Consider the following 18,164-nt stretch of genomic DNA (forward strand, 5'->3'; position numbering starts at 1 on the left):
ACTCACCTGATTATCTCCGTATTAAAATTTCCTAGTGAAATTTATGCTCATGTCTTTCAGGTTTTTAGACTGACTCAGTGCCCACTCCTACCAGCAATCTTTGCATGTCCCCCCTTGGTCCCCAATGTTGACACAGTCCTGCTCTCGCTGGGGCTCAAGCTGGCCAGACTGCAGGACCCACTTCTGCTGCAGCCTCTCCACCCTGCACCTGGGCCTCTGCAGCAGAGGAACAAGCACCCCTGCTTCCCAGCGTCTTGCTGAGCAAACTCCTCGTGCTTCTGCTCTGGGGAGGAATGGCCTCAGGTGCCAGACTGTGCCCATGGCCACCCTCCACTGATGGCCTCACAGGGCACATGGTGGAGAGGACAGGAGGTGGCACCAGGCCAGTAGTGGCAGACAGTGCTGGGGGAGAGCCCAGGGCTGTGTCCATGACTCCCCTGGAGGGGCTGAGGAGACCACCCGGCAGCAAAGGAGGCCCATGTCCCTCACTCCCCCAAGATGTGACGCTTAGGAGACTGAGGTCAGCCCAGCAGTGAATCATCAGACTGAACGAGTCCTCTGTAACTGCTGTCCATGCCCAGGGTGGGGAGCTGGTCTGCACCTCTGAGCACCCACACGCTCAGGAAGCCTGTTGGAGAGAGCGGTGTGGTGCGCTGCTAGGACCAGACAGGTATCGTGTGAGGACACTGGATTCAGCTCACACAGGTGGCCATTTCCCTTGAAGGGTTTTCCAAAGGCTGTTTAAGGAGGAAAACAGGTCTCCTTCCCATTTGGGGTAATTCCTGCTGACACGTGGTTCCTTTGCCATGGGACCGGGTAGCTTGCAGCATGCCCGCATGGTGGAGAGGCTGGCGAAGGGCTGGGGTGAGCCCTGGGGGTGGGTGCTCTTCGCTTTGTTGGGGGGTTAAGGTTCCCTGTGCGCTGAAGCCCTGGCAAGGGTTAGAGACGGAGTTGTGCAGAATCCTTCTCAGGGAGCTTAGCCAGGCATCTTTGGGCGTTTGACAAGGGGGGCTTGCCTGGGAGCCAGGGAGACTTGTGAATTTCTGGGGAGAAATCAGCTTTATTCTGTTGTTTTATTACCTCATTGACTACTTTTGATTAGAAATTCACATTTTCCTTGAGAGTGATTTCAGCCTTGACGCTTGCTTTAACTTTTCTTGGCTGGTTGTAAACTTAACTCATGCAGAGAAGGCTCTGAGTCTTCCGGAACAGTCTGTGTGAAGCAGAGACCTGGGAGGATGATGCCCACGGCCCTGCGCCTCAGTTTCCCCAGCTGTAGCAAGGGCCCTGTGGCTGTCTGAACAGTGGCTGTAGAACACAAGCATAGGGACCGTGAGTGTTGGCAAGTGCACTGGAAGTGACTTGATTTAACAAACGGAGGCAATCATCTATTGGCTCATTGGTTCCCTATGGCTGTTGTATCTGGGTGGCCTCAAACTCGGTTTATACTGTGTCCCAGTTTTGGAGGTCAGCGCTGGATGCGCTAGCATCTGGAGGGCTGTGTTTCCTCATGCAGGATTTGGGGACAGGTGGCCTCTGGGTTTCCCGTTTCTCAGAGGTCGCCTCAGTCTGGGAGGGTGGTCCTGCAGGGCTTCAAAGCCAGGGGCAGATCACTGGAGTCTGCTTCCTGTGCCTGGTGCCTTTGACTCTCTGCCCACTCCTTCTTTATGAAGCCTGTGTGATTACATAATCCAGAGCAATCTCATCTCAGTCTTCACATTAATAATGTTGGCAATGTTTTTTATTTTTGTTTTGCCACATAAGGAAGTACATTGATGGGTTCCAGGGTTTAGGGTGCTTGTATGTTGGAGGGAATTATTCTGCCTACAATTGATTTTATTCAACACTAGCTAAGACTATTAGAGCTTTATTAAATTCAATAAAGTAACAAACTAATAATAAACCTGGTGGCATTTTTAAGACACCATTTTTCTGATGAGAGGCAGATGAAAACTTGGTGCTAAGACAAACCACGCATACTGATTTTTTGTCTTTTTATCTGTTTAACATAGGGTGAATTCAAACCATATTGTTAGCACCTACAACATAAGCTCTGGGTGTATGAAATCACTTGAGACTTCAGACATCTTTTTACAATGGTTGGCACCTAAGTGAATGAAGAGACATCATAGCAAGGGAAGATTCAGAAACAGAGAAGTGGTGAGTGACTCTTCTCCTTGGTTGATTTCAGTGCAGGGGACTGAACCCACCAGGCACATGTTCTACCATGAAGCCACACTTCAGCCCAGGGACCCCTTCTGTTAAAGATTTTGCTCACATCTTAGTGGCTCTTTAACCCAGTAACCTGATTTTAAGTCTCAGGAAGTAATTGTTTCAAACTTGAAAATATAAATGTCACTGACATAAAAGCTAATTATTATTGCTCCACTTCAGAAACTGGTGATTTCTTTTTATTTTCTAGAACCGAGTTTTTTTTTTTAGAAAATGTAGGTGGATCCTACTTTATTTAATTTTATTTTGGAGTGAGGATAAACACAAAGGACTGCATTTTGAAAAAGGCTTTCTCTTCAGTACATTTCATAAATCAAACTTTGAATGACTTCTGAGGACTTCTAGAAGTGTGCCATTAAAAAGCACAAGAGGTGAGCCATCTGCATTTCATCAACTGATGTGTTTAAAAGCCATCTATTTGATGATGTATTTAACACGTATTTACGACATGCCAGTCATTCTTTTTAGATGGCTAGAGCAATTTCAAAACTAGGGTCTGATCCTCACCCGCATGGGGCTCACTTTCCGGAACCAAGAGTCAAACACAGGAAAATAAACCTGTAGTCCATCAGGGGGTGCCAAGGACTGTGAAGAAATACAAAGGCACCGAGTGGGACCAGAGCCACCCACCGAGAAGGTGGCTTTTGTCCCAACCCCTAACACATATATGGGGATGGCCGGCTTAGACAGAGGGGCCTGGGCAAGGGGAGATGGGACTGAGGTCCTGCCCTGGGACCCCTGAGAGGGTTCAGAGGACCAGCAAGGTGACCACAGGCCTGCAGTTCTGTGACCAGCACACTGCAGGGGGCAGCAAGGACTTTGGGGTAAGAGTCAGAAGAGGATGGCCCTGAATGGGACAAAAAGGAAGTACAGGCTTCAGCAGAGAGTGACCTGGTGTGAGGGGGTCCCCCAGGGTCACTTTGGTGCTGTGCTGGAGGGGGACACAGGGAGAGCAGAGAGGATGTGAGAAACCTCCTGGACAACCCAGTTTAAAGACCATGCATTGGTCCAGCCCACTAGCTGTGCATAGGAGAGAAATGTGGATTCTTCACTTGAACTAGTTTATGCTTTCGGATAAAATGTTTGAGTTCTATTAATGCAACAAAGAGAAGATATATTCTTGCGGCCTTAGTGTGGATTAGCTTTATAGGAAGTTCTTGGAGTAAAAAATAGAATATCTCTAATCTATTAATGGATTTTAATAAAAACATCATAGACAATATTTTCACCTGTCCTTTGGAAATGGAATTGAATTTACATGAATGGATCAAGAGGCTAAGGACTCACTGGCAGGACTTCTCAGAGCTTTGGCCACAAGGTCCTCCTAGGAGGCCTGACAAAAGAGGCCATAGATGTGAGCTACTTGCAGATAATTTGAACAAATAAATCGGAGGAAAATTTTGAGAAAGACAATCTAATTTTAATGTTAGAATCTCCATTTTTGTGTTAGTTTCCATTAAGTTTTACCTATACTGTTGGTGACTTCTCACTGTTATTTCAATTCTTGAATCTTTGTGAAATCAGGTAAGTACAAACAGATAGATGTGAATTTCAGATAATGGGGATTTTTTAAAATTTAACTATATCACAAACTTATAATACAACAAAAATTGTGATGATTAAGACATAGAACTGGCACCCTGTGTTCTTGTCTACTAGATCTGGCACCCCTAGCGAGTGAGCTGAGGTTGTCTGGCTGCCATTTGTGAATGGACAAAACCCAACAGCAGCGTCACCTGGCACCCACCTGCTGGGCCTCATTTTCATGTGCATAAATATGTGATTCTCAGGCTGCTGGTGCCAACCCCTGGGGAAGGGACTTTATGTATGCTCTTTTTCTCTTTTTTAAATAAATCTTTAGGGATGAAAGTCCCTTCCTACTATGGCAGGTTGCTGTCCTCTTCTATATACCTACCCAGTGCGGCCCCACCCCAGCTCAGCTCTTGCCTCAGGGCAGGGGACCATCCACAGACTCCTAGCTTGGGGGCGCCTGCTCCTCAGTCTCTCGCTGACAGCTTCCAGCTGCCAACATTCTGCTTTCAACCTCCTTTGCCCGTTTCCCAAGCCCACAGCAGCAAAGGGCAGCAGCCCAGGGGCAGAATCAGAACTGTCTTTCAGAATTTGATCTGGAAGCTGTTTGCAGACAGCTGTGCTAGGAGGTGAGGGCGGCAGTGCAGTGGAGCAGGGTAGCCCCGCTGAGGTGCCTGCAGTAAGACACAGGAACCCAACGTCCCGGGCACTCCATTCCGGAAGCCCTGCGCATGTTCCCACCTTCATGTCCTCAGCTGTTCATTTCACTCACCGTCAGCCGGTCAGTCCATCAGTCAGCCGGTCATGTTCTCCAGTGGCATTCACTTAGTCCTGCTCTGGCTGTGGGAATTGCAGAAAGAGTGAGCAGAACAGACGCGGTGAGTCTCTGCTCCAGGGCCAGAGATATCTACCCTCGCCATCCTCTGCACACAGCAGCGTGACCACAGGCAGTGCCAGGAGGGCCACTTGCCAAGAAGAAACAGGGTCACCTCTGCGGCTGCTCTGGGATAAGTTTGCTGGTTTGTTTTTCTCCAGCTCCTGCCCTGGAAAAATCCCTCCACGCCAGCCCCTGTGCAGAGTGGTGTCCCCATCCTGACCTGGCTCTTCCCACCCTTCCTCCTGGTCCTGAGGTGTCCCTGATCCCCTGGAGCTGCCACTGGCAATGTCAACAGGAAACAGAACGTCTACCTCCGACTTTGTTCTCTTGGGGCTTCTGGTGAGTGCGGAGGCCACGGGGATTGTTTTCACGGTCATCTTTGCCATTTTCGTGGTGGCTGTCACTGCAAATGTGGTCATGACAGTCTTGATTCAGGTGGACTCCCGCCTCCACACCCCCATGTACTTCCTGCTCAGCCAGCTGTCCATCATGGACACCCTTTTCATCTGTACCACTGTCCCAAAGCTCCTGGTGGACATGGTTTCTACAGAGAGGACCATTTCCTTTGTGTCCTGTGGCATCCAGATCTTCCTGTACTCGACCACGGCTGGTTCAGAGTTCTTCCTGCTGGGCCTCATGGCCTATGACCGTTATGTGGCTATCTGCAACCCTCTTAGGTACCCAGTTCTCATGAACCGCAAGATGTGTCTTCTGCTGGCTGCTGGTGCCTGGTTTGGGGGCTCACTTGATGGCTTTCTGCTCACGCCCATCACCATGAATGTCCCTTACTGTGGCTCCCACCAAATCAACCATTTTTTCTGTGAGATCCCTGCAGTTCTCAAACTGGCCTGTGCTGACACGTCCTTGTATGAGACCCTGATGTACCTCTGCTGCGTCCTCATGCTGCTCATCCCCATCTCTATCATCTCCACTTCCTATGCGCTCATCTTGCTCACTGTCCACCGCATGCGCTCTGCTGAGGGCCGCAAAAAGGCCTTCACCACGTGTTCATCCCACCTGACTGTGGTCAGCATTTTCTACGGGGCTACCTTCTACACATATGTGCTGCCCCTGTCATTCCACACACCCGAACAGGACAAGGCAGTGTCCGCCTTCTATACCATTGTCACACCCATGCTTAACCCTCTCATCTACAGTCTCAGAAACAGGGATGTCCTGGGGGCATTGGAGAGGGTATTTGCCCACTGCTCCCCTGCTCAGAAAGTAGCTGCAGATAAGGCGTAGAGACTCAGTAACACAAGGACAGGTCCTCCAGAGGTTACTCTCCATGTGCCTGGCTCCCCTAGACTGCTTTGTCAGCCATCAAAGTCTACTTACAATTAATATATCAAAGTGCATAAATGCATTCTACTATCTACTAATTAAAACAAATTAAAAAATTCATAAAAAAAGAGCACTCACCTGGTCTGGATTTTGGCCGTGGGGAGGGCTTACACCCTTCCCTTTTGCCTGCACAGGCCTGGCGGGGGTCAGTGGAGGAGGCAAAGCTCAGCACTTCTGCCTGTTTTGCATCTTTGCTCTGTGTCTCCTTAGAGTCCAGGAGCCACAGGTCAGTGAACAGTGGAGGCCACCCTTGGGCAACAGCAGCTTCCTCATCTGGGGCAGGGCCCTCCTGGCCAGGGCTGAGGTAACCATGGACAGACCACACCTGACTAAGACCACCTGCTTTGGCAGCTGTGAAAAGCCTCCAGCTGCAGGGTAGGATGGCCACACCTGTAACCCCCGTGACTCAGGAGGAGAGGCCGGACGGTCTCAAGCTCAAGTCCAGACTGAGCAACTTAGCCAGACTCTGACTCAAAAGGTCAGAGGTCCTGTGTCCCCTCGTCCTCCCCATGTGTCTGCACTAATCAAAGTCCCTTTCATGCTTGTCACCATGGCCATTCCCGTTTGGATTTTTGGGTGATTGGGTAACTGATTTTTGGACCTCCAGGGTCAGGCCTCTGGCCCGGTACTCTGGCACCAGGATGTTTCACTCATTGGGTCCTTTTGGCAAGATATCAAAAACAACTGATTCCTCGTACTGTAGGAATGTAAAGAAGTCATCTGTTCTTTTCTCTGGGGAAAAACACCCACAGTGGAGTTCACAGCAACCTCCCACCGGGCACAGGGCCTCCTAGCTACTGGAGATGGACAAAATGAAAATTCCTAAACAGTCGCCACATGTCTGCTGCTTTTCTGTGACTATGTTTGTGGTAGCAAGGGAAGCCTACCAATCCACAAATGACACGGAAGAGAAGTCGCCTCACAGTTTAACCATGCTTTCCCTGGTGGGAGCCCTGGGATCACCTTGGAGTGCTGGGTGCAGCCACCACCAAAATATGCAGCTCCAATCCATGGGTGAGCAGCACTGATGGGGAATGGGAGAGCCTGTGAGTACTAGCAGGTGCTCAGAGGCAGCAGAGGCCACATCTGACGTCACAGCACACACACGCCGCATCCTGGGAAGGGTCATAACTGCTGACTGCATCAGGGCCAGAAGCCTCAACTCTCCCATCCTGGATGCCGCCACAGTGCTTGGTCTGGATGAGTGAGTCCTGGGGGATGTGGGCAGGTCACTCATGTGCAGTTGGCCCCTCGTGATGCCCGCCCTGAGTGACAGGCACAAGTTTCCATTCTGCAATTGCTCCAGAAACATCAATAAAAGAAAACGAGTCACATGAGAACTCTGTACTATTTACTGCCAAATAGAAATTTGCATAAGTATTTTCTTTCTTATTTTTATCAGATATATTCCTAAAATTAATACGAGAGAAATGTACAGATATAAATATTTTTTCTTAATCAAACTGCTTCATCTAATCTTGTAAAGAAAAAAAGTTTAAAGAAAAAAAAGTTACCCCAGGTGCTACAACAAAGGGAGCTATTTGCCTGGGAACATGCATTTTGCATTCTTCGGAGGTAAGTGACTCCACACAGTGGCAGACGTGGCAGCAGGCCTTATGAGCCAACTGAGTATGTGATGAGTTGTGTTGACTTGTTCTCGTGTGGTGGGACATAGCACGCAGACATGCCAAAACAAACCTACTGCTCAGTGAGCACCACATTCATGAAATGACCCAGGTCAAGAAATAGTACACGACCAGCCCTCTGGAGCCCGCCGGTCTTCAACCACCACACACTCTTCATGGCAGAGAAACACAACTCTAAACTTTATTAACTTTTATTTTGAACCACTCTCAGATATGCAGAAAAGTGGTAGGATTTGAACAGTAGGTTTCCAATTTCTGTTAATATTGACATTTTACACAACCATAAAATAACCACCAGAGCCAGGAAATTTACATTGTACTGGAGGTGATGCACTAAATTACAGCAATAGTTTTAGAACTTGAAGCTGATGGCAAGAAGCCTGCTGACCTACAAGGGCCCTTCCAGGAAGGCTGAGTCTGCGGGATCTGCAGGGTCCAGACTGGAGGGAAACGCAGGAAAGTGCTAGTCTCAGGGAGCATCCTAGGTGATCCCACTAGGGAAGAGCTACCCTGGATTCCTGGGACCCAGCGATTTCTACCTCCTGCCCAAGAGAAAGTTCTGCAGGGTTCAAGATCCCTGCATCAGCAGCAGACCTGGGCTAAGCACACCAATAGTGCCAAGAAGAGCAACACCCCCAAGTCGAGAAGCCCACAGTCTGCACAAGGCCATGACAGACCCCCTCGAAGACACAAGTAGAAAGAGGTGGCGGAGACGAGTATTAATGCCAAGTTCCGCAGTGAAGACCCAGACACACACCCTTAAAGATGAGAGCAGCCAGGTGCAGTGAGGTAGGCTGGTGATCACAGTGAACCAGGAGGCTGAGGCAGGAAGGTGCAGGTTCAAAGCCAGCCGAGTCACTGTCTCAAAATATAAAACAATAACAATAACAAGGATGGGGGATGTGGCTCAGTGGTAAACCACAACAGGGTTCAATCTCCTCTACGGGAAAAAACAGGAGGGGGAGAGCAAATAGGGCACCAGAATCTGGCTAAAGACCTAGTGGCTGCTCCTCATCAGCTGGAGATGGGTGTGGATGTCCCAGAGCAAGAATTCAAACTGGCTGTTTTGAGGAAACATAGCCAACTCCAAGACAATATCAAAAAATTTCAGACATCTGTTCAAGATCCATTCTTTATAGGACATATCAGGGCACATACAGGATTGCCTGGAGCCCTTAGTTTGGGCAATGATTTAGCAGATAAAACTACACATGACATACATATTTTCTCTACACTAGAAGAAGCTACAAATTTTCATAAAAAGTTCCATGTCAATGCTAATACTTTACAAAAGTGTTTTAAAATAACTAAGGAACAAGCTAGACACATAATAAAACAATGTCAAAATTGTGTGACATTTTACCACAAGTTAATCTTGGAGTCAATCCTAGAGGACTGATACCTAACCATATTTGGCAGATGGACATCACACACTTGCCAGAATTTGGAAAATTAAAATATTTGCATGTTACAGTTGATACTTCTTCTGGATTTTTGATGGGCTCCCTTCATGCCGGAGAAAAAACTAAAGATATTATAGCTCATTGCTTACAAAATTTTGCCACTGTGGGCGTTCCAAAACAGTTAAAAACAGATAATGCCCCTGGTTATACTTCTACCTCTTTTAAACAATTTTGCTCATCATTTGGCATTACTCATACAACAGAAATCCCATACAATCCACAGGGACAAGGCATAGTTGAAAGAGCTCATCAAACTATTAAAATGTACTTATTAAAGCAAAAAGAGGGAATTGGGAAGGGGTATATATTCCCCAAAGATAAACTTAAAATAACCCTTTTTACTCTAAACTTTTTAAATTTGGATTCATCAGGGCTTAGTGCTGCAGAAAGGCATATGTGTCCAAAAAATGTACATAAGCCCAAGGTACTTTGGAAGGATATTCTAACAGGACAATGGAAAGGTCCTGACCCAGGAATTGTCTGGAGTTGGGGGTCTGTTTGTGTGTTTCCACAGGGAGAACAGCAGCCGATTTGGATTCCAGAGAGATTAACTAAATCGATTTCTACAGACCAAAAAGAAGATGATTTGGCTCAAATCCATAACAGCTGATATCCAGAACTCCAGTTTGGCTATCCTTACATCTGTGACAGAACCAGGATGTCTTTTTCAATATCTATTTTATTACTGCCATTTCCCACATCATGAAGTTCTATTTTGTTTTTTGAGCTCATACAGACCTAGGTTAATGTTTTGCTGATCAGTTCTATTTTTTGACTACAGAGTTTTTAAACATTGCAATGGAGATTTCACCTGTAAAAAGTTATAAGGCCTTTACTATTATGTTATGTGTTGTATGTATTATATTATGTGTGCGCACTTGTGTTTTGTGTTGTATGTTTGTATGTACGTATGTCCATATATCATATATGATGAGCGCTCATGAAAAAATGGATCCAAATATTTTTTTATTCACGTGATTTAAATGGTTTAATTTAAATTGGGTAAACAGCTGTTGAGGATTGTTTTAATATGTGAATAAAAAAGGAGGTTAACAGATCTATTTGTTTACTTTCACCTTTCCTTTTCATTATATTTAATAATTCTGTTCAAGATAATGTAAATTGTTCAGAAAATTGTTTTCTTTTAGTGCCTTCTGGAATGTTACATAATTACAAAGATAAAACCAATCTAAAGCTTCTGCAATAGCTATCACTGAACTGCTTGCAGAACTTGCCTGGACTATGTATCACTTGTATGCATTGTGAAATCACTTGTATGCATTGTGAACTATCTGTTGGTGCAGCGACTTGTGGTAGTGTTGGGATATTTTTGCTGATGGTGTCTTCAGTGGTACAATTTTTCCAAGTCAATTGGCTTGGTGTATCCTCCTCCCTTCTGCTTGTGATGGTCATTCAGCTAAAATTTGGGGGCCAACAGAGGTGAGGCAAAGAACCTCACCCCCCCGCTGGTACAAAGACCTATCCACAGGTGTGGCTGTATACTGGACCGGTAGTCAATGACAGGTAAGATCCAATTGCAATGGTACCAACCTAAGACAGGAGGCCGACGCCTTAAGGTCAGCTCATCCAATGATGGGTAAGGACCATATGCAGTGTTGGACAACCTAAGGCAGGCACGGTCCCTAAGCCACATGCTTGTTGTTTAAACAGAGAGGAGGAGATGTTGAGAGCCACAGCCGAAGGGGCCCCAGCAAACTTCCAGCTGCCAGCTGATGATTGGCTCACAGTGGCCCCAGCAAACTTCCAGCTGCCAGCTGATTGGCTCCTCTGCAGTGATGCTCATATGGATCAAATTGATGAGTTAGCTAATGAGTTAAATACTTGGGCAATAATCATGTGCAAATCTAATGTTTCATTTGATAACCACTTACCATCTAATCCTTTATTGTCTTTGTGGTCATTGCATCCTGTAATTTTTCCAAAAATGACAAGAAAAACACCTATCATGAATGCTCCAAATATTTTCACTGATGGGTCAAATAATGGTTACACCTGATCAAACTTTTACATTTTTAGTACCCAAACAATCAGCTCAAAAGGTAGAGCTTGGTGCTGATAACGCCAAGGTCCCGTGTTTGTTCCCCGTATGGGCCACCAAATGCCGCAGTCTGGCTGGGCACAATTCAGGAGCCACTTATCAAGCAGAAATGAACTTTATTTTTAGAACACATGCCATACCACATGAGCTCTTCAGGATTTCCCTCAGAACCCAACTGCCACCACTGGCTTCCCACAAGCCTCTCAGCACCCCCACTCCTCCTGCTCTTGAGGCCGATTGGCTGGGTCGCGTGGGCGGAGACAAAAAAAGTCCCTCAATGAGCAGCTCCATGGTCTGAAAGGGTGGGGAAACAGCCCAATGAGCAGGAGTAAGGAGAGGAGAGGTAAGCAGAAGTAAGCATACGGGAGGTAAGCAGGAGTAAGGAGAGGAGTAAGGAGAGGCGGGTAAGCAGGAGTAAGGAGTGGAGAGGTAAGCAGGAATAAGTAGAGAAGAGGGAAGCAGGAGTAAGGAGAGAGGAGGTAAACAGGAGTAAGGAGAGAAGAGGGGAGCAGGAGTATGGAGAGGGGAGGTAAGCAGGAGTGAGGAGTGGAAAGGTAAGAAGGCATATGGATGGGAGAGGTAAGCATGAGTAAGGAGATGGAGTTAAGCAGGAGTGAGAAGAGGAGAGGTAAGCTTGAGTAAGGAGGAATAAAGATGATACCCCGGGCTCGCACAGTGTGCAATGTGCCAGCCCAAGGGCTGATGACTTCAGGGGAGCTGGGGAGTGATATAGCACATTGTCCACTCAATGAGAACAGAAAACTGCACCTGGAAGTAGATGTGAACATCAGGTATTGTGTCCACAGTCCAGCTGTGCTGTGACAGAGGGATCGGTTTCCAGGAGACCAAGGAAATGACCCAGAGTAAGTTGGGGGCCCAGGCTTCATTGAGAAGAGCTGTTGGCAACAGGCTGAGCAATGGCACCTCCACTCCTCAGTGCTTCATCAGGCAGCGCCCCCTCCCTGGTGACAGAGTGTCTGGAGGTGACAAGCCCTCAGTGTGCTTCTCCAGGCAGCACCCCCTCTCTGGTGGCAATCTGTCTGAAGGTGACAGGTCACCAGGCATTGCCCTCTCCCTAGTGGCTATCTGGTGGTGGCAGGTCAGATGAGCATGTCCTTTCCACAGTGCTCTCAGCTCAGCTCCAGTCATCACTGGGAGAGGGCTTTGTAAGCTGGGTTGTGGGAGCAGGGACATCAGCAGCAGCAGATTGCTTGGTGTGCTGTGTCCTCTGTGTCCTTGTGTGACCGGCAGCCCACTGGCATACCTGCACAGATCTACCCTGTGCATATCATGTTAGCTGTCCCTGTCCTCAATGTGCAAGCCGGAAAGCCAGGACCCTTCAAGACCCCATCGATCCCAAGGTGACCTCCCCACCTGGGTGCTCTCTGTGGTCCCTTGGCTTGGCTAGGGGAACTGAGAGGGCCAGCTCAGGATTATGATGTTCCACTGACCTCCCTTTCCTCAGGTGCCACAGGGTACAGGAAGGGGAAGGACCAGCAAGCTTGCTTAATCCAAACAGTACCTGTCAACACAGTGTGTTCAGATTCTCAAAGTAAAGGACAGTCTGGGAAGAAGGTACAGTGGTGACCCCAACCCTCCCCAGGGGTAGTGAGGAACAGCTGGCCAGGAAGATGGGTGACAGAGCAAAGGCCCAAGGCCCAGTAGTAGACATTCTGAGGCCTGGGGTGGGGTAGGGCTTGAAGTTGGGATCCTGGAACAGAAAATGAGGACGGAGTTCCCCAGCCCCAAACCTGGACAAGGAGAGGGGAGAAGCCCGTCACTCCCTCCCCACCGCAGCTGGAGAAGGCAGGTCAAGGTAAGTGTGGGAGGAGCAGGAGGCACAGAAAGAGATCAAGCAGTTCCACCCAATCATGGACAGACAGCCCAGCCCCACAGGCAGCCATCCCCTGGATCCCGCATCTGGCCTGCTGCCTGAGGAGAACTTAAGTCAACTGCGCCTCCCACTTTGGGAGAGCAGCTGTCAAATAGCCCCTGTAGCTCACTGATCCAACTATGACAAACTTGTAGAGGGTAGCTATGGTCGCTAAAGTCACTGCACCCCCACGTGGACAAGGGGAGTGGGCAGGAACAGCCCCACGCAGAAAGTGCTGGTCTAACCCACAGCGCACAACCAGGGCAGAGAGGAGCTCAGACACAGGGATTCACATTCACAGCAGTAGGCAAGGAGCTCAGATCCATTAGGAAGACAGCCTCTGTCCTGAGTGAGGAGAGAAATGTCACCTGCATCACTGTCACAACCCAGAGGGAACTTGGACAAAGGTGGGACAGCTGTCTCCGTCTCAGGCAGCAGAGATGGATGGCACCTGTGACCACTGGTAGCAGCCCATGGGCATTTGGACATGGGCGGGATGTGGTCTCTATCTCAGTCAGTGCAGGGGAGCAGGACCCTGGTTCATAACCTTGGGCAGTGGGAGCTACAGTCCAGTTGATGTGGCTGGGTTTCTTTATCCAGAAGCAGGGGCAATTTCCTGGGGTTCTGTTGGCCAAGGAGGATGCTTCTGCACCACAGACCACTCATGGAGAACCCACAACCACAGGTCCTTGCTTGCAGACAGCCACCATGCTCTATGTCAGTTGAAGAGGACCCTGTGGGGGGAGCAGGTGTGCAGTGACCTGTGGCAGTCAGAGTGACAGCCAGAGCCCTGCATCCTGAGCTCCTGGGCACAATTGCAACAGCACCACACCCTCCAAGCTTCAGGCCCTGGGATGACAAAGCAAACCCAGCTGCTGGGAAGTCCAAGGTAATCAGGATAGTGGCTCCTGTGCCCCAGCAACTCTGGGGTTCAGCAGAGCTAAAGAGTGACAGATATCTTCTAAAGGTCCCAAATCCCGATGAAATCCAAACCAAGACATGCCACAACCTGCCAAACCCTACAAACCGGCGAATGGCAATGGGAGATTAGAAAGATACATAAATGTTTAAAGAGAGAAAACGGGGGTCAGATGGGACACTGACCTCTGATGTCCTATGGTTGAGGAGCAGTGACCCAGAGCTAGCACACACGTTTATTATAGAGGGTCTCATAATCAGAGACACCCTCTCTCCCTCTCCCTCCCTCTCCCTCCCTCTCTCTCTCTCTCTCTCTCTCTCTCTCTCTCTCTCTCTATATATATATATATATATATATATATATATAAACTGTAGGGGCATTGTAAATGGTTCAAGGCTTGTGAGTCATCAAGAGGCTTCCTTGTGCATGAAAAAGTTACAGAGGTAGAAACATTTTTGCAGCTATCCTACAGTTGCAGTGCTAGGAACATCCTGTTATTATCCTGCTGCACCCAGGAAGCCCATTGTCCAGGGTTTTTGCAAAGCAGGCAGGCTTGAAGGTCACAGTGTATGCAAGACATTGTGGTTGTCTTGTTATGCTCAGAATTCTCTATCCCTGACAGCTGGTGTCTGAGCTCAAGGTCAAGACTGATATAGTTCTGTGCTTTTGCACAGAATTTCCTCAGGCAGGGCATTACCATAGCTCCTGGGCAGTCTTGTCCTGCATCTTTGCACAGAATGTTCCCAGGGCAAAGTGCAGCCATAGCTCTGAGGCAGTAATGGCCATGGTCCAAGTCACTGCTCTCCATAAACACTCAATGAGAATTTTCTTCACCCTGGCAAGGTTTACTATTAATAGCTCTAATGTCAACTTTGATCTTGTAAATATCACTCTTCAGTTTGATTTGATAATTGTGACCCTAGTATTTGATTTGATCATATTTATTTTATTTTTTTGAACTATTAATTGGAATCATTCTTTTTTGTTTCTTAGCTCAGGTTTGTACTTGCTCCTCTTATCCCTGCTAACCGTCTTACGTCACCTGCTATAGCTTCAAATGCCCACTCCATCCTTTTCTTCTTTCTACCTTATCATGAATTTTTTTCTGTATTCTTTTCTTTCTTTTTCCCAATTTTTTCTCTTCCCCCTTTTAGCTTTTGTATCATGTTATAACAATTTTATTATATCTAATGACTTATTTTTCAACTCATTTTGGAACATTAGGAGAAGTTCACCTCTGGATTAGAAGAACTGTGGAGAACACTATCAGCAAGTTTTTGTTTTTCCAGAGTTGACTAGTGTGAGGCTTTGCTATAAAGTGTTCATAGTGAATAGGGTACAGTGTCTTCTCTCACCTTGGAGCTGACACTGAGAACAGCAGAGAACATACATGGAGTGAGAGTAACAATACCATGATGTTTGCCCAGCCCAGGGCACTTAAGAGAGAGAAATTCACTAGTCCCTTGCATGAAAGAAGAGGCATCTGTGTACCATGGTGCACACGTGTAATCCTAGCAGCTGGGGAGGCTGACGCAGAGGGCCAGAAGTTCAAAGCCACCTTCAGTAACTTAGGCCCTAGGCAACTTATCGAGACCTTGTCTGAAAAAGTGAAAAATGTGCTGGGGATGGGGCTCAGTGGTCAAGCACCCCTATATTCAATCCCTGACCCCCAAACTCAAACAAACAACAAACAAAAGGCAGATATGCAAGGAATATAAACAAGCAAGGGAACAAACCACCCCACACAGCTCACAACACATCAACAACTGACTCAACACCACAGTGGAGAATGTGGGAGAAAAATTATAAAGTTCGTAGTTAAAATGTTCAACTAGTGCTGGGCACAGTGGCACTCATCTGTAGTACTAGCAGCTCCAGAGGCTGAGGCAGGAGGATCGTGGGTTCAAAGCCAGCCTCAACAAATTCAAGGCACTAAGCAGCTCAGTGAGACCCTGTCTAAATAAAATACAAAATAGGGCTGGAGATGTGGCTCAGTGATGGAGTGCCCCTGGGTTCAAATCGAGTATCCCACCACCTCCCACCAAAAAAAAAAAGTTCAACTAGCTACCAAAGGATGTAAGGAATGAACTTCAAGAGAAAGCACAGAAAATTAAGTTAAATATAATTTCAATAAAGAGAGATTCTGAGAAAGAGCCAAATGGGAATCCTGGAAATGACTTCAATAAATCAAATGAAAAATTCAATAAAAGCATCTCTAATAGATTAGACCATTTTGAAGATAAAGTCTCAAGTCTTGAAGTAAAACCACACAAACTTAAAAATGAAGTTGAAAATAAAGATATTAACAGACCATGACCAGAATATTCAAGAAATCTGGGATAGCATCAAGAGACCAAATTTAAGAACTGTTGGTGTAGATGAAGGGTTTGAAATACTAACTAAAGGAATGCATAACCATTTCAATGAAATGCTATTAGAAAAAAATTTCTGAGTCTTAGGAACGAGATGGAGATGCAAATACAAAAGGCATATGGAACTCCAAATAGGCAAAATCAAAAAAGATCTTCTCCAAGATGCTAATGCATAATATACAGAATAAGGATAAACTTTTAAAAGCTGTAAGAGCTAGGCACAGTAGCACATGCATGTAATCCCAGAGGATTGGGAAGCTGAGGCAGAATTGTGAGTTCAAGGCTAGCCTTAGCAAAAATGAGATGCTACACATCAGATAGAGCACTAACTCCAAAACATTAACACTAAAAGAACAAATAATCCCATCAATAAATGGGCCAAGGAACTGAACAGACACTTTTCAGAAAGTGATACATAATCAATCAACAAATATATGAAAAAATGTTCAACATCTCTAATAATCAAGGAAATGCAAATCAAAACTACTCTAAGATTTCATTTCACTCCAGTCAGAATGGTAGCTATTAAGAATACAAGCAAGAACAAGTATTGATGAGGATGTGGGGGGAAAGGCACACTCAAACATTGCTGGTGGGACTGCAAATTGGTGCAGTCAATATGGAAAGCAGTATGGAGATTCCTTAAAAAACTGGGAATGGAATCACCATTTGACTCAGCTATCCCACTCCTTGGTTTATACTCAAAGGACTTAGAATCAGCATACTACAGCAATGTAGCCACATCAATGTTTATAGCAGCACAATTCACAATAGCTAAATTTATATTATATTCTTATATATTATATATCTAGGAACCAACCTAGATACCCTTCAGTAGATGAATGGAGAAAGAAAATGTGGTATCTATACACAATGGAATAATATTCAGCATTAAAAGAGAATAACATTTGGAGGTAAATGGATGGAGGTGGAGAAGATAATGCCAATCTCCCCAAAACCAAATGTGTGAAGAAAGCCAATCTCCCCAAAACCAAATGCTGAATGTTTTCTCTGATGTAAGAAGGCTGATTTGTAATGGGGATGGGAGGGCAGCATGGGTGGAATGGAGGAACTTTAGCTGGGAAAAAGGGGTGGGAGGAGCAGGGAGGGAGTTCAGAGGTAGGAAAGCTGATGAAGTGAGACAGACATCATTACCCTAAGTACATGTATGAAAACTCGAAGGGTGTGACTCTACTTTGTGTACAACCAGAGACATGAAAAACTGTGCTCTATATGTGTAATATGAATTGCATTGCATTCTGCTGTCATATATAACAGAATAGAATAAATAAAAAATAAAAGAATATAATGAAGATCAAAAGAGAGTGAGGTGCTAAGCATCTCAGTGAGACCCTACTTATAAATAAAATACAATTATGGGACTGGAGATGTGGCTCAGTGGTTGAGTACCCCTGAGTTCAATTCCTAGTACCAGAAAAAAAAAGCTGCAAGAAAGAAATTGTTGGTCACATTTAGAAGTAAACCAATTCAAATTTCAATTGATATCTCAACCCAGACCTTAAAAACCAGGAAAGTTTGAAATAATATATACCAAGATTACTATGCCCAGAAAAGTCGTCCTTGAGAATTAAAGATGCAACAAAACCTTCTATGCTAAGCAGAAACTAAAATAACTCATAACTACTAAGTCTGCACTATAAAAATATGCTCAGTGAAATATTTCGTGCAGAAGAAATAAAAATTAAAACCAGCATAGATGTGCATTACACTAGAAGAATAGTCAATTAAAGGAAAATCAAGTCTGAATTAAGCCTTAAAAATAAATAAAAATATCAGAAAATAAAATAATCTCTCCAAAATAATATTGAATGTAAATGGTCTAAGTTCA

At 46.1% G+C, this 18,164-nt stretch overlaps 1 protein-coding gene and 1 long non-coding RNA gene across 3 annotated transcripts in view; one reads left to right on the forward strand and one right to left on the reverse strand.

Moving 5' to 3' along the window:
- LOC124082863 (uncharacterized) overlaps positions 1-4,674 on the reverse strand; it is a 26,216-nt gene extending 21,542 nt beyond the window's left edge. For both annotated transcript variants that reach the window (XR_006848532.2, XR_009225297.1), the window contains exon 1: positions 4,535-4,674. This is a non-coding gene — a long non-coding RNA (uncharacterized LOC124082863). The remainder of the gene's footprint in view (positions 1-4,534) is intronic.
- The window catches only part of LOC124082714 (olfactory receptor 2T11-like), an 11,530-nt gene extending 1,248 nt beyond the window's left edge, over positions 1-10,282 (forward strand). The window contains exons 2-3 of the mRNA XM_046429173.2: positions 2,013-2,160; positions 4,798-10,282. Of these exons, the coding sequence (XP_046285129.1) occupies positions 4,925-5,884 (960 nt within the window). The 5' untranslated portion in view covers positions 2,013-2,160; positions 4,798-4,924 and the 3' untranslated portion in view covers positions 5,885-10,282. The remainder of the gene's footprint in view (positions 1-2,012; positions 2,161-4,797) is intronic.
- The last annotated feature ends 7,882 nt before the right edge of the window (positions 10,283-18,164 follow it).

The sequence above is a fragment of the Marmota monax genome, unplaced genomic scaffold (assembly GCF_021218885.2).
Source record: "Marmota monax isolate L192 unplaced genomic scaffold, Marmota_monax_Labrador192_F-V1.1 WCK01_AAM20220418_F8-fsc00035, whole genome shotgun sequence".
NCBI classification, from domain to species: Eukaryota; Metazoa; Chordata; class Mammalia; order Rodentia; family Sciuridae; genus Marmota; species Marmota monax.